Source organism: Festucalex cinctus, chromosome 1 (genome assembly GCF_051991245.1).
Source record: "Festucalex cinctus isolate MCC-2025b chromosome 1, RoL_Fcin_1.0, whole genome shotgun sequence".
Lineage (NCBI taxonomy): Eukaryota > Metazoa > Chordata > Actinopteri > Syngnathiformes > Syngnathidae > Festucalex > Festucalex cinctus.
The window spans coordinates 2,239,593-2,254,449 of NC_135411.1; the positions used below are offsets into that span (position 1 = coordinate 2,239,593).

Consider the following 14,857-nt stretch of genomic DNA (forward strand, 5'->3'; position numbering starts at 1 on the left):
CCTGCTAGCGCTAACATGAAGTTAGCAAATGCTAAAAGGAAGTTAGCATTGACTTCGTGAGTGTTTTTACTTCATTTTAAAAACATCGCTAGCCTACTAGCGCTAACATGAAGTTAGAAAATGCTAACAGGAAGTTGGCATCGACTTGGGGAGTGTTTTTCCTTTGTTTCTAAAACATCCCGATACGCTAGCCTACTAGCGCTAACAGGAAGTTAGCAAATGCTAACAAGAAGTTCGTATCGACATTGGGAGTGTTCCTCCTTTGTTTTTCAAACATTGCTAGCCTACTAGGGATAACATGAAGTTAGCAAACGCTAACAGGAAGTTAGCATCAACTTTGGGAGTGTTTTTCCTTTGTTTTTAAAACATCGCTAGCCTACTAGCACTAATAGGAGGTTAGTAAATGCTAACAGGAAGTTAGCATCTACTTGGGGAATGTTTTTCCTTTGGTTTTAAAACATTGCTAGCCTACTTGTGCTAACAGGAAGTTAGCATCCACTTCAGGAGTTAGGTAGCATTAGCTTTGGGTGTTTTCCTTCACAAAACGAATAGCCACACATAAAACACGCATGAGGTAACATTACGCAAAGGCACAAATTCTTCCCAATGTGTAACAAACGAGTTATTTTCATCGAATTCATTTTAAAAACATCATGAAGTTAGAAAATGTTAACAGGAAGTTGGCGTCGACTTGGGGAGTGTTTTTCCTTTGTTTCTAAAACATCCCGATACGCTAGCCTACTAGCGCTAACAGGAAGTTAGCAAATGCTAACAAGATGTTCATATCGACATTGGGAATGTTCCTCCTTTGTTTTTCAAACATTGCTAGCCTACTAGTGCTAACAGGAGGTTAGCAACCGCTAACAGGAAGTTCGCATTGACTTTGTGAGTGTTTTTCCTTGATTTTTAAAACATTGCTAGCCTATTAGCGCTAACATGAAGTGAGCAAATGCTAACAAGAAGTTTGTATCGACTTTGGGAGTGTTTTTCCTTCATTTTTAAAACATTGCGTTTCGCTAGCCTACTAGTGCTAACAGGAAGTTAGCATCGACTTCAGGAGAGTTTTTCCTTTGTTTTTAAAACATTGCTAGCCTACTAACACTAATAGGAGGTTAGCAAATGCTAACCAGAAGTTCGCATCGACTTTGGAAGTGTTTTTTGTTCGTTTTTAAAACATTGCCAGCCTGCTAGCGCTAACATGAAGTTAGCAAATGCTAAAAGGAAGTTAGCATTGACTTCGTGAGTGTTTTTACTTCATTTTAAAAACATCGCTAGCCTACTAGCGCTAACATGAAGTTAGAAAATGTTAACAGGAAGTTGGCGTCGACTTGGGGAGTGTTTTTCCTTTGTTTCTAAAACATCCCGATACGCTAGCCTACTAGCGCTAACAGGAAGTTAGCAAATGCTAACAAGAAGTTCGTATCGACATTGGGAGTGTTCCTCCTTTGTTTTTCAAACATTGCTAGCCTACTAGGGATAACATGAAGTTAGCAAACGCTAACAGGAAGTTAGCATCAACTTTGGGAGTGTTTTTCCTTTGTTTTTAAAACATTGCTAGCCTACTAGGGATAACATGAAGTTAGCAAACGCTAACAGGACGTTAGCATCAACTTTGGGAGTGTTTTTCCTTGGTTTTTAAAACATTGCTAGCCTACTAGGGATAACATGAAGTTAGCAAACGCTAACAGGAAGTTAGCATCAACTTTGGGAGTGTTTTTACTTCATTTTAAAAACATCGCTAGCCTACTAGCGCTAACATGAAGTTAGAAAATGTTAACAGGAAGTTGGCGTCGACTTGGGGAGTGTTTTTCCTTTGTTTCTAAAACATCCCGATACGCTAGCCTACTAGCGCTAACAGGAAGTTAGCAAATGCTAACAAGAAGTTCGTATCGACATTGGGAGTGTTCCTCCTTTGTTTTTCAAACATTGCTAGCCTACTAGGGATAACATGAAGTTAGCAAACGCTAACAGCAAGTTAGCATCAACTTTGGGAGTGTTTTTCCTTTGTTTTTAAAACATCGCTTGCCTACTAGCACTAATAGGAGGTTAGTAAATGCTAACAGGAAGTTAGCATCTACTTGGGGAATGTTTTTCCTTTGGTTTTAAAACATTGCTAGCCTACTTGTGCTAACAGGAAGTTAGCATCCACTTCAGGAGTTAGGAAGCATTAGCTTTGGGTGTTTTCCTTCAAAAAACGAATATCCACACATAAAACACGCATGAGGTAACATTACGCAAAGGCACAAATTCTTCCCAATGTGTAACAAACGAGTTATTTTCATCGAATTCAATGGCAACTTTCTTCTGTTCTCACTTGAATTGTGTAGCGCCATGGATGCATGGCACCACACTGCCCCCAAGAGGCCAAAACGCACAGTCCAGCGTGCATTTGTTTTGACCGTTTTTTTTCTGTTGCTCTGATTTGGAGTTGGTTGGATTGTTGCCTTTTTGCCGGCGCAGGTGCAACTGCGACGCCATCGGCTCGGCCAACGGGCAGTGCGACGCCACCAGCGGGCAGTGCGAGTGCCAGCCGGGCGTGACGGGACCTCGTTGCCAGCGCTGCGAGCTCAACTTCTTCGGCTTCGGCTCGTCGGGATGCAAACGTACGTTCCGTCAGGCCTCGCTCCTCTCGTGACGGCCGAGCCCGCTGAGCCCTCTGACCTCCGACCCCTGAACAGCCTGCGACTGCGACCCCGAGGGCGCCCAGTCGGGGCAGTGCGGCGAGGACGGGCGCTGCCGGTGCCGGCCGGGCTTCGTGGGCGCCCGCTGCGACATGTGCGAGGAAAACTACTTCTACAACCGCTCGGCGCCCGGATGCCAGCAGTGTCCGTCCTGCTACAGTCTCGTGCGGGACAAGGTCGGCGCACTCACCAGATCCTTTTACTTAGTTTCGCTATTAGTTTGAGCTTTTCATTTGATTTCTGTTTTTTTTTTAATGTGCATTACTTGTGCGTAATATTCAAAAAGTGAGTTAGTTTTCATGGTGGTTAATTTAGTTTTTCTTAGTTTTAGTTATTTAGTTTTAGTATTAGTTTTAGGTTGTTGTTTTTTTATTTTTTTTGGGGGGGGGGCTCAAATGTCTATTGTATGCGCACTATTCAAAAATGGAGTTTTAATTAGTTTTCAGGGTGGTCCTGTTAGTTTTCAATAGTTTTAGTTATTTTAAAAAAAGGCTTAGTTTTAGTTAGTTTCATTTTTTTTTTTTTAATGTGTATTACTTGTCCACAATATTCAAAAATGTAGTGATTTTTTTATTTGTTTTCAGGGTGGTTTTGTTGGTTTTTATTATTTTTAGTTATTTAATAAATATTTCAGTATTAGTTATTTTGAAATGTGTATTGTTTGTTTTTTTGTTTCAGTTATTAAATGCTTGGTTTCAGTTTAGTTTGTGAGTTTCATTCAGTATTAGTTTTATTTGTTTTTTTATGTATTATGCACAATTTTCAAAAATGGAGTTCTGTTTGTTTTGATTTGTTTTAGTTATTTAAAAAGGCTTCGTTTTAGTTTAGTTTGAGTTAGTTTCAGTCTATTTTTTTTTTACTGTGTATTAAAAAATGTAGTGATTTTTAATTAGTTTTCAGGGTGGTTTTGTTAGTTTTTCTTTAATTATTTAAAAAAGGCTTAGTTTTAGTGTAACTTTAGTTCGTGTCAGTATTAGTTTTAGCTTTCTTTTAATGTGTTACTTGTGTGCAGTATTCAAAAATGTTCGTTTTCAGGGTGTTTTTGTTAGTTTTCGTTATTCAATAAAGGTCGTTGGTGGCGATCCACTGATGTCGAATGTCATCATGCGAGATCCCCCCCAAAAAAAACAAATCCTGTGTTTTTGTTTTTGTTTTGTTTTATTTGCGCGCGCCAGGTGAACCAGCAGCGTCAGAAGATCCAGCAGCTGCAGACGCTGATGGACAACCTTGCGTCGGGCCAGGAGACGGTCAGCGACGCCGCCTTCGAGGAGCGCCTGAAGGAGGCCGAGCGCGCCGTCCTCCACCTGCTGGACGAGGCGCGCGCCAGCGAGGGTGAAAACATTCAGACAAAAAAAAAAGGACTCGAAACCTTCTTTTGACAAGAAAACACACAAAAGCTCAATTTAAGACATAAAAAAAGTGGAGATTATACAAAAAAAAAGAAAAGCAATTGTTCACTCGCTAATTGTTATATTGTAAAAAAAAAAGAAAAAAAAAAGTTTTAACTTTTCTTTTACTTTCCTGTAGGAATTAATTGGCTGCAAAAACAGAAACATTTACATTTAAATCAAAATAATATAAATTGTACAGTGTCCTTGAGTGTTTAGAAAGTCGCCTATAATTATAATGCAGTATTATTATTTATTTATTTATTTATTTATTTATTTATTTCCATTTCAATTTTTCTACATCATTTTCCATTTTTAATCATTGATTTGTGAATAATAATAATAAAAGATGGTTTTATTATGGAGATAAATAATTTGACATGGCCTGCTGTGGCATTTCAATTTATTTATTTTTTTAACAATTCAATACGTTTCAATCAGAATCACATCAGATTTTTTTTTAATCAGTATTTTTAATTAAATTGTTTTTAAATTGTACGGTGTCCTTGAGTGTCTAGAAAGGCGCATTATTATTATTATTAGTTTAATTTTTTCCATTTCAATTTTGTACATTTTTTCCATTTTAGATCATTTTTAATCACTGATAAGTGAATAATAATAATAATAACTAGAGCTGCGAGCAACTATAAAGGGCCTTCACAGCCTGAGACACTTTGGGGTACTTGCACGTTGGAAGCAGAATTTTGGGCCCTAATAATAATCATAATTTGACCTCGCAGCGGTGACTGCTCGGGCCCGAATAATAAACGACGGTTTTATGGTGGTAAATAATTTGACGTTGGCCTGCTGTGGCTTTTCACATTTTTTTTTTTCCACAATTCAATATCATAATATATTTTTTTTCCTTTCAATTTTGTACATCATTTTCCATTTTTTAATAATTGATATGTGAATAATAATAAGTCTTTTATTATGATTATTTTTCTGTAATTGTTTTTATTATGGTGCAAAATAATTTTTCTTCCCGCTCAGACGTGGACCGAAGCGTGCTGGAGCGCCTGGACGCCATCAACGGCTCGCTGGCGACGCAGTGGACGCGCCTGCAGAGCGTTCGCGGCACGGTGGAGCAGACGGGCGCGCGGGCCGACGCCGCGCGCGACCGCGTGCGCCAGTCGCGCAACCTGATGGAGCGCGCCCGGCAGGAGCTGGACAAGGCCAAGGACGCCGTCGGCAAAGTGGCGAGTGGCCCCGCCCCTCCGCCGTCGCCCGTCCGACGCGTCCTGATTGGTTCTCGCTTTGCAGGACGTCAAATCTCCGAGCGCCGGCGTCGGCGGCCCCAACAATATGACGCTGCTGGCCGAGGAGGCGCGCAAACTGGCCGACAAGTAAGTGAGGGGGCGGGGCCGCTTTCCGAAAGGCACGCGGCGCTGACGGCCGTTTGGCTTGCCGGCGCAGGCACAAGACGGACGCCGACCAGATCGAGAAGATCGCCAAGGACGCCAACGACACGTCGGCCAAAGCGTACAACCTGCTGCTCAAGACGCTGGACGGCGAAGGGAAGACGGCGCAGCAGATCGAGCAGCTCAACAGGAAGTGGGTGGAAAACGCTTGCGTGAGGGCCCGGCTGGCGATTTTTGGCCTTCGATTGGCCAAAATGGCCCATGATTCTCCCCGTAAAACGTTGAGCGAAGAAAAGTGAAATTTCGAAATGCACCATTTTGCTTGTGTAGCATTAGCAACTAGCAAGTGTGTAGCGTATGTTCTTCTTCTTCTTTTGCCCCAAATATTTGGAGTTCATTGTCAAACTAAATACACAACATTAAGAACGACATCCACCGTATATTTAAATACAAAAACATGCTTCGTTTTTAAAGCATCACTAGCCTAACAGGAAGCTAGCATCGACTTTGAGCGGGAGTGTTTTTCCTTCGTTTTCAAAACATTGCTCGCCTACTAGCCCTATATAATATATTTTACTTTTATTACTATTATTATTATTATTATTATATGTATGTATATTATATTTATTTATATTATTATTATAAGGTGAATTATTATTATGTTTGTATTTTTTTACGTTTTTATTTATTATGTATTGATTATTATTATGATGTTATAATTAGTTTTATCATAGATTATTGTGGATTTAATACCTGAGCAATATATTGATAATTGTGGTATCGTCATATCGTGAGATCATCGTTATCATGAGCCTTGTATCGCATATTGTATCATATCGTTGGGTAGCCAGAGGTTCCCACCCCTAATATATAATATTAATTTTTTTTTATACATTATATTTTTTTACTGCAGTAATGTACAAAAGCACAATATTGTGTGTTTTTTGTAGGACCTCTTTTTTTTTTTTTTTTTGTATTGCCAACCTCCCCACAATATGGTGACCATTATGATATGGTGCTAATATGATATTGTTTTTTTTGTTGTTGTTGTGGCGTCCAGATACAAGGAGGCGCTTGAGCTGTCCAAGAGTTTGGAGACGCAAGCGGACAAAGTGCAAGCGGAGGCGGACGAGGCGGGCGAGCGCGCCCTCCACGTCTTCGCCAACCTCACCGGCCTGCCGACCTTCCACACCGTCGCCCTGGAGGTCGCCATCGCCATCGTCGTCATCATCGTCGTCGTCATCGCTCGCGCTTTTAAAGCCACTTCCTGTTTTGCAGGAGGAGGCCAACAAGATCAAGAAGGAGGCGTCCGACTTGGACGCGCTGATCGACAAGGCGGAGAAGGAATACGGCGAGCTGAGGGACGACCTGGCGCCCAAAGAACGGGAAGTGCGCAAGCTGCTGGAGAAAGGTCGCAGTGAGCAGCAGGTAACGGGAAGACACGCCCCCAGGAGCGACTTTTGGGTTTTTTTTTATGGCTGCTCCGCCCCCTCGGACCTGATGCTGCATTGGAGGATGGTCGGATAAATCTGAGTTGCGACCTGAAAGCGTTGGAGGCCAAAGTAAACAAACAAAATGGCGGCTAGTGGTAAATTGTTGTTGATTTTTGGGGGGTTCTTAAAACTCATTTTGACCTCACAATTTTGCTTCATTTGTTGTTTTAATCTTATTTCATAAGCATCCATTTTCTTAACCACTGGATGCTGGAGCCTATCCCAGCTGGCTTCGGGCAGCAGGCGGGGGGGCACCCTCAACTATTTGCCAGCCAATCGCAGGCATTCCATACAATTAAATAGTAGAATTTCATCAAATTAGATCGCGGCATACGGTCACGAACGGGAAGTTGGGTCGAATATTTCTGAATCAACAACGATATCTCGTTTAATACTCGAGGAAATTGGGATTTACCATCCGCGGTCTGTGTTTGCAAAAGGGGGCGCTATCGAAGAGTGACGTCACTTGTCGTCCGTTGGTCAAGTCGAATAAAAACGAAAATGCTTTTTAAAAAGTAAAACTAAAAAAAAATAAAATAAAATAAAATAAAACTAAAATTCGAAAAAATATTTAATAAAATAAAATGAAAACGAAAATGCTTTTTTAAAAAGTAAAAATACTAAAAAAAAACTTTAAAAAAACTAAAAAAATAAATTAAAATAAAACTAAAAAATATATATTTAATAATATAACATAAAAACGAAAATGCTTTCTAAGAAAATATATAATAAATAAATACATAAAATTCCCAAAACAATTTCTTTTATGGAATAAAATAAAAACGAGAATGCTTAAAAAATAAATAAATAAATAAAAAAAATAACATTTCTTTAATGAAATAAAATAAAAACAAGAATACTTAAAAAACTAAATAAATTTAACAAAAAAATAAACTAAAAAACTAAAACTTTAAAATTCAAAAAACTATTTTTTTTAATAAAAAACGTTTTCTTTTTTTTTTTATTGTAAAGAAGATCTTTACAATAAAAAAAAAAAAAAAACGTTTTTTCCAGCGGCGTGGTATTGGTATCGCTTGATATGGCACATCGGCTATCAATATCGGAAACAAAAAAGTGCCACTAATTTATAGTATTCAAAGTTCAATAGAAGTATTTAATTTTTTTGTTTTTAATGTAATTTTTTTTTGGAATATGAAAACGGTTTTTCGTCTCTCTCCTTGTCAGACGGCCGACCAGCTCCTGGCCCGAGCCGACGCCGCCAAGGCCACGGCGGAGGCGGCGGCCAAGAAGGCTCAGTCCACCTTCCGCGAGGCCGAGAACATCCTGGACGACCTGCGAGGTGCCCGCCGGCCGGCCCCGCCCCCCGACGCCCCGCCTTCTTCTTCTTCTTCTTCTTCTCACGCCGCTTCTTCTTCTTCTTCTCGGCAGACTTCGACCGGCGCGTCAACGACAACAAGACGGCGGCCGAGGACGCGCTGAAGAGGATCCCGGACATCGCCGCCGCCGTGGCGGCCGCCGACGGCAAAACGCGGCAGGCCGAGGAGGCGCTGGGGAACGCCGACGCCGACGCCAGGAACGCCAAGGCCAAGGCGGAGGAGGCGGAGCGCATCGCCGCCAACGTGCAGAAGGTGGCTGGGGGGCGGCGGCAGCAACTCATGGGAAAAAAAAAACAATTTTGTTAATGAAAAAAATCAAAATGAAATTGATTTTTAAAAAATTGAAATAAAACAAAAAAACTGAAAGTAAAATTCAAGAAACAATTTCTTTAATTAAATACAATAAAAACGAAAATGCTTTTTTTTTTAAATAAAAATAAAACTAACACTAAAATTCGAAAAATTTCTTTAATGAAATAAAATAAAAATGAAAATGCTTTTAAAAAATAAAAATAACTAAAAAAACAAAACAAAAAAACCTAAAATTCAAAAAACAATTTCTGTAATGAAATAAAATAAAAATGAAAATGCTTTAAAAAAATAAAACTAAAACTAAAAAAAAACTAAAATTCCAAAAACAATTTATTTAATTAAATACAATAAGAATGAAAATGTTTTGGTTTTTTTAATAAAAAAATAAAACTAAAAAAAAACAAAAAAAACAAAAAAAACCAACTAAAATTTAAAAAAAAAAATTCTTTAATGAAATAAAATAAAAATAAAAATGCTTTTTTGTCCTTTACTGCCATCTCACAATGCCTTTATAAATCAATTCCCCCCCCCAAAAAATCTTGTCCAATAACCCTTGAAGTTATGAAAAAAAAATCAACAATTAAAAGTTGGAGTTTTATTTGTGTGTTTTCCCTTTGACTGCAAATGGATATCGGCTCCAAATATCACTTATCGGCCTCCTTGACTACCAATAATCTGTATTGGCCTTGAAAACAAAAACAAAAACATATCGGATGGTGTTTGTCGACACACGGCAGACTTGTTTTCGTTTTGGAATTTGCATTTGAGTTCGTTTTCACTTTTGTTTTTTAAATTGCGCCGCCGATATTCATTTGCAGGAAAATGGGAAAAAAATAAAAATATTTTGAGCATGTGATAAAAAATAAAAATAAAAATTAAAAAGCAAGTAAATAGATCCCTAAAGATTTCTAAAATTTCAACATAATTTATTGATATTGATAAAGTGGAAATTATGTTAGCAATTTACTCGCCTCTTTATCGGCATTCAGATAAAAAAAAAAAAATGCTGATATTAAATATGGTCACCGATAATCGGCCCGGCCGATAATCGGTCTGTCTCGGGTTACGTGGCTTTGTAAACCCGAGCTGACGTTTTGCGCGGCAGGGCTCGTCCAAAAGCAAGGAGGACGCGGAGCGGGCCCTGCGGGACGCCGACCAGCTGGACGGCGAGGTGGACGCCATGATGGACGAGCTGAGCGCCGCCGAGGAGCGGCTGGGCAGGAAGAAGGCCGAGGCCGACCGCGACATGATGATGGCCGCCATGGTACGGAAACCGCTGCATCGCCGTTGCGCAATCTTGGAACGCGAGAACAACATTTTGCAACGATACATCAGATTTTAAAAAAAATTAAAATTTGAAGTGCGTTTGTGGCCGAGCGGTGACTCGCAATTGACAAGAACACAAGTTGCTTCATTTTCCAATTCATTTTCCAATTAATTGGAAAAGAAAAACGTGCTGTTCCCGTCACCGACGTGCAACATGAAACACTAATGCCGTCTAGTGGCAGGAAACTCACAATCATATTTTGTTTTTTGTTTCAAATAACTATGAATTACTTTCCAGAAAATGTACTGGATCAATCAACTAAACGATACGACCACCATTTGTTTTTGGTAGCCATATTTGTCCATTTTGATGTTGGAGAAAGAAAAAAAAGTATTGTATTCCTTGATTGTGTATGACAGCGTAATAGGGCCACATAGAAATATATATATATTTTTTTTTAGAGGGTGGTGGCAATATTCCGAGAATGCCAACTTAAAGAGGTAAATTTGCGGGGGGGAAAAAAAAAACCATGTAAATTTGCAAGTTTAGAAACTGGCAAATCTGCCACTTTCTAAAGTGGGAAATTTGCAACAAAAAAAGCTTGTAAATTTGCCACCTTAGAAAGTGGCAGATTTGCCACTTTCTAAACTGGCAATTTTGCGAGAAAAAAAAACCTTGCAAATTTGTGAGTTTCTAAAGTTATAAATTTGCAAGAAAAGCTCATAAATCTGCGACTGTAGAAAGTGGCAAATTTTCAAGAAAAAAACCTCGGAAATGTGTTTAGAAAGTTTGCGAGAAAAAAAAACTGTGTGTTTCCAAAGTTGTAAATCTGCGAGAAAAGCTCGTAAATTTGCGACTTTAGAAAGTGTCAAATTTGCAGGGAAAAACTCGTAAATTTGCGACTTTGACAAATATTGCAAGAAAAAAAAAAAACGTGTAAATTTTCGAGTTCATGAAGTGTCCGATTTGTGAGAAAAATCAACTTTTTCCTTGGCGCAGGCGTCGGCCAACGCCAAGGAAGCGGAAGACAACGCCCGCAAGGCCAAAAGCGCCGTCAAGACGGTCCTCAGCACCATCGCCGCCCTGCTGGACCAACTCGGTAAGTAACTCGGCTTCGTTTCTCAGCCAGCCAACCATACATGAAAGTTTGTCATACTCACATTGATCTTTTTCTTTTTTTTTTCAAAAATTTCAAATCAATCCCAAAGAGCTGAGAGCGCGTAACTGCACTTCTGCCGAATGTACACCAGAGGGCGACATGTTTGTAGATTTGTTTTTCAATATATTGAAGGTTTATAATCATCATGTTAAGCTTTTGTGATGTAAACGCTCTGGAATGTTTTTGGAATGATATTTCTCTCAACCTCAGGGGCTGACAAATTAATCATTCTAATAGGGCCCGACCGATTAATCGGCCTTCAAACATTGATTATTTTCCCTTTAAATATTAGGGACGAAAAGCGAAGTTTCCGACGCTGCAAAAGTACCCTGAATGCACCATTTTGCTTGCTTGCATCGGCGACTAGAAAGTGGCTAGCGTATGTTTTTATTGTGTTGTCCTTAATAAACGCATTTAAGTTGTCCACAGTTGCAGTTAACTGTAAAACTAAACACAAAATACCTCCACCGTATATTTAAATACAAAACATGCTTCGTTTTGAAAACATCGCTAGCCTAGCGCTAACCAGGAAGTTAGCAAATGCTAACAGGAAGTTAGCATCGACTTGGGGACGCACGCAAGTTATTGTGCTAACAGGCAGCTAGCTCCAAACGTGTTTACGTTTTTGAAGACACCATTACTCATCTAATGTAAATACTGTCAACAAGTTAGTGTTTAACTCATTTGCTCCCAAAAACGTATCAATACCTTCGATTTTAAACGTTTTCAGTGTCCCAAAGACGTATTTATACGTTTTTGTTTTTGTTTTTTAATTATTTTTTTTTATGCTAAAGCATACAGAAGGCTTTGATAGCAATCTCCCAACTGCAAAGAATGGTTGAAGCAATAGTAGTTATTACAAAAATGGCCAACGGGTGGCAGCAGAGTATAAGCAACAACAAAAAACAAAACTGTTTTAAACACATTTGTGAATAACGATGAAACTTTGCTACATTCTAATGCTAATTGCTGCAAAACGGAAACAAATTGAAACATACTTTTTTTTCCTGATGAAAAAAGAGACTTTAATCTTTCTTTTTGTATGCTCCATGTTTTCATGGCAATAGAACGCAATATTGTGTGTGCCATGCAAAATCAGTCAAATTGCAGTCAAACAGCGAACGAGATTGCTTCTTTGAAAAAGTCAATGAGTTCATGGTAAACACTAGCATGCTAATGCTAGTCACCATTGCTAACCATTTAGCAAAAAATGCAGATTTTGTTAATCATAATCATGTGCAAAAGATGATAAGAATAAAAACAAAATCTATTTTTAAAAATATATAAAAATATATCTTTGATTGGATGTCAAAATGGGAAACTTTTTTTTTTTTTTACACTTTAGAAAGAAAATGGAGATTGTCTCGTCGCGATGGAGAAAAAGTCGTCTCCGTTTTGGATTTAGCGGTCAAAAATAGAAAAATGTCAAAAGTGGACCTCTCGTCTGACCTTTTCGGTGTCCGTCCGTCCGTCCAGGCAACATCGACAAAGTGGACGTGGGCAAACTGACGCAGATGGACGAGTCGCTGCGGCGCGCCAAGGACAAGATGGCCGCCAGCGAGCTGGACCGGAAGCTGCGCGAGCTGAACGAGGCGGCGCGCTCGCAGGAGGCCGCAATCGGCGACTACGATCGGCAGATCCGGCAGATCCGCGCCGACATCGCCAACCTCAACGACATCAAGAACACGCTGCCCGACGGCTGCTTCAACACGCCGTCCCTGGAGAAGGCCTAAAAAAAAAGAAGAGGCCCCGCCCACAAGCAAAGGCCGCACCAAAACTCCGCCTCGATTGTTTGTTTTATTTAAAAGCACCGCCAACCAATCCCACGAGACTGCACCACAGGAAGCCCCTCCCACTTTTTTCTATTCATCGTTGGTGACATCGCCAACGTTGTCGTCATCACGTCACGTGGCGACGGATCACGCCAGATTTTTTTTGGTTTTGATTTGCATGTTTTTTGCATATCCGGATTCGCGTCGTCTTCAAACTTTTTCAAAATTGGCGGGAAAAAAATCTGGCAGGAAAACGAAAAAACTGCTGATTAAAAAAAAAACTACAAATTTCTCCCCAACAATCGAAATTGCAGTCAATAATATGCATGCTACATGTTACAACTAACATTAAACTGCACTAGTTGGCATCTACATGCTACTAGTACAACTAGTAAGGCCCTCGACGTGAACTAGTCCAATTTAATAATGTCACTCGTAGCTCTAGTAGCATGCACTTGGCAACTAGTGCGCTAAATTTGCCTCACAAGTGACATCGAGTTGTGTAAGTGCATACTAGTGCCGTGTGCTAGTGTAACATGGCCCTTAAAAAAATACATTTCCAAACTAGTGTGTCGAATTATGCATGAAATGTTCACTTTGCCTGAATATTTATTCGAGGTGGTTCTGAACCAGGTTGTACTAGTACACTCTGCGTCCTCACTCTTAAAACAATTCAAGAAACTAGTGCAACTAGTGTGCATGAGCAGAAGAAGTGCATGTGACTGGCAAGAGTTATCTGCCTGCTACTAGTGCAACTGGAGGTTAAGCTGTAAATGTCAATAGTTGCATGCATTCACAAATTCAAATTTTTTTATGAGAAAGTTACTAGTGCGTGGCAAAAGCCTCATGTTGCGGGCCACAAAGTGTTGCTAGTGCAACACATGAATAGATATAATGAATGAATACTAGCACCAAAAGCGTAACTAAGGAAGATGTGGTCGTTCTACTAGTGCACTGACTGATCCTACTAGTGAGGACCGTGCGAAGAAACGGACCTGAAGCTCGACATGGAAGAAATTAGCGCTTGCAATTAAAAATAAATAAATAAAAAATACGATAGTATATCAAAGTGACCTTTGACCTCAACTCATCCGATTGCGTCTTGCGATCCTCTTGAACAATTTCAAGCTAAATTGAAAAGTTTCAAATTGTGAATTGTGTCAGGCGGCGTTTCGCTTCACCACGTGACGTGGTCACGTGATTGTCATGTGACTTCACTCAGGAAGTCCCTCCCACCGGCAGTTTTCCTGCCGTCATGGCCGCCACGTGACGTTTGTCGGCGGCGGCGGCCATCTTGAGCCTCCACTAGCGACCGAGCAAGCGCGTAGATAAGCTAAGCTAACACCGCGGTGACCAATCGGGGTGCCCCGCCCCCCTCTCATCCTGGCCCCGCCTCTCCACTCACGTGATGACGTCACTCGGACTCGATGCGCTATTTTTTTTTGTACATTTTTTTGCTCTGATACACTGGTGCTAAAGATTCTTCTGATGTCGTGCGTACAAATATTTGTGTGTTACTTTCCCATTTTCACCTTTTTTGTTTTTCTTGACGTTCTTTTCTGTCGTCACGCGACTGAAGTGAAGACGTAGTTAACCTGTGATTTGTAACGACTTTTTTTTTGTTTTGTTTTGTGCCTTAATCGAAATGTTGTTGTGCGTAATCCAAAACGAGAACACCGTGACCTTTGACCTCCATCCATCCATCCACGTATCGACATGTAAGCACACGTGTGTAATAAACAGTATTGTTAAGTTATCACTTATCGTTTTTGTTTTTTTGCCATTTCTCCGCAAATGTAAAGCCTCAATCATCAAATAGAAAATTCAGATTCTTTGTCAAATGAAGCATTTATTGGTCCTTTTGAGAAAAAAATGTAAATATATAGAATAAAAAAATATATATATATGCAGGTTGATACTTTCCACAGCCAACAAAATCCTTGTGATGTCACAAGGGCTCTTCCGGTCACGTGACACGTGAAAAAGAAGAGGAGGAGTTCGGCAGCGACGTGGCGCCCCCTGCAGGAAATACATCCACATGCAGCACTTGCTTGGTTGATCCTCCAACATTTTGTTTTTTTCCCCAA

The 14,857-nt window shown here is 40.0% G+C and overlaps 1 protein-coding gene across 1 annotated transcript in view; it reads left to right on the plus strand.

The window, feature by feature from the left end:
• Positions 1–14,526, plus strand: part of lamc1 (laminin, gamma 1) — a 44,404-nt gene extending 29,878 nt beyond the window's left edge. Inside the window, exons 16-28 of the mRNA XM_077505510.1 lie at positions 2,461–2,603; positions 2,679–2,857; positions 3,857–4,013; positions 5,063–5,268; positions 5,333–5,415; positions 5,486–5,623; positions 6,491–6,635; positions 6,709–6,858; positions 8,109–8,223; positions 8,313–8,512; positions 9,678–9,836; positions 10,839–10,938; positions 12,475–14,526. Coding sequence (XP_077361636.1) covers positions 2,461–2,603; positions 2,679–2,857; positions 3,857–4,013; positions 5,063–5,268; positions 5,333–5,415; positions 5,486–5,623; positions 6,491–6,635; positions 6,709–6,858; positions 8,109–8,223; positions 8,313–8,512; positions 9,678–9,836; positions 10,839–10,938; positions 12,475–12,731 — 2,032 coding nt within the window. The 3' untranslated portion in view covers positions 12,732–14,526. The remainder of the gene's footprint in view (positions 1–2,460; positions 2,604–2,678; positions 2,858–3,856; positions 4,014–5,062; positions 5,269–5,332; positions 5,416–5,485; positions 5,624–6,490; positions 6,636–6,708; positions 6,859–8,108; positions 8,224–8,312; positions 8,513–9,677; positions 9,837–10,838; positions 10,939–12,474) is intronic.
• The last annotated feature ends 331 nt before the right edge of the window (positions 14,527–14,857 follow it).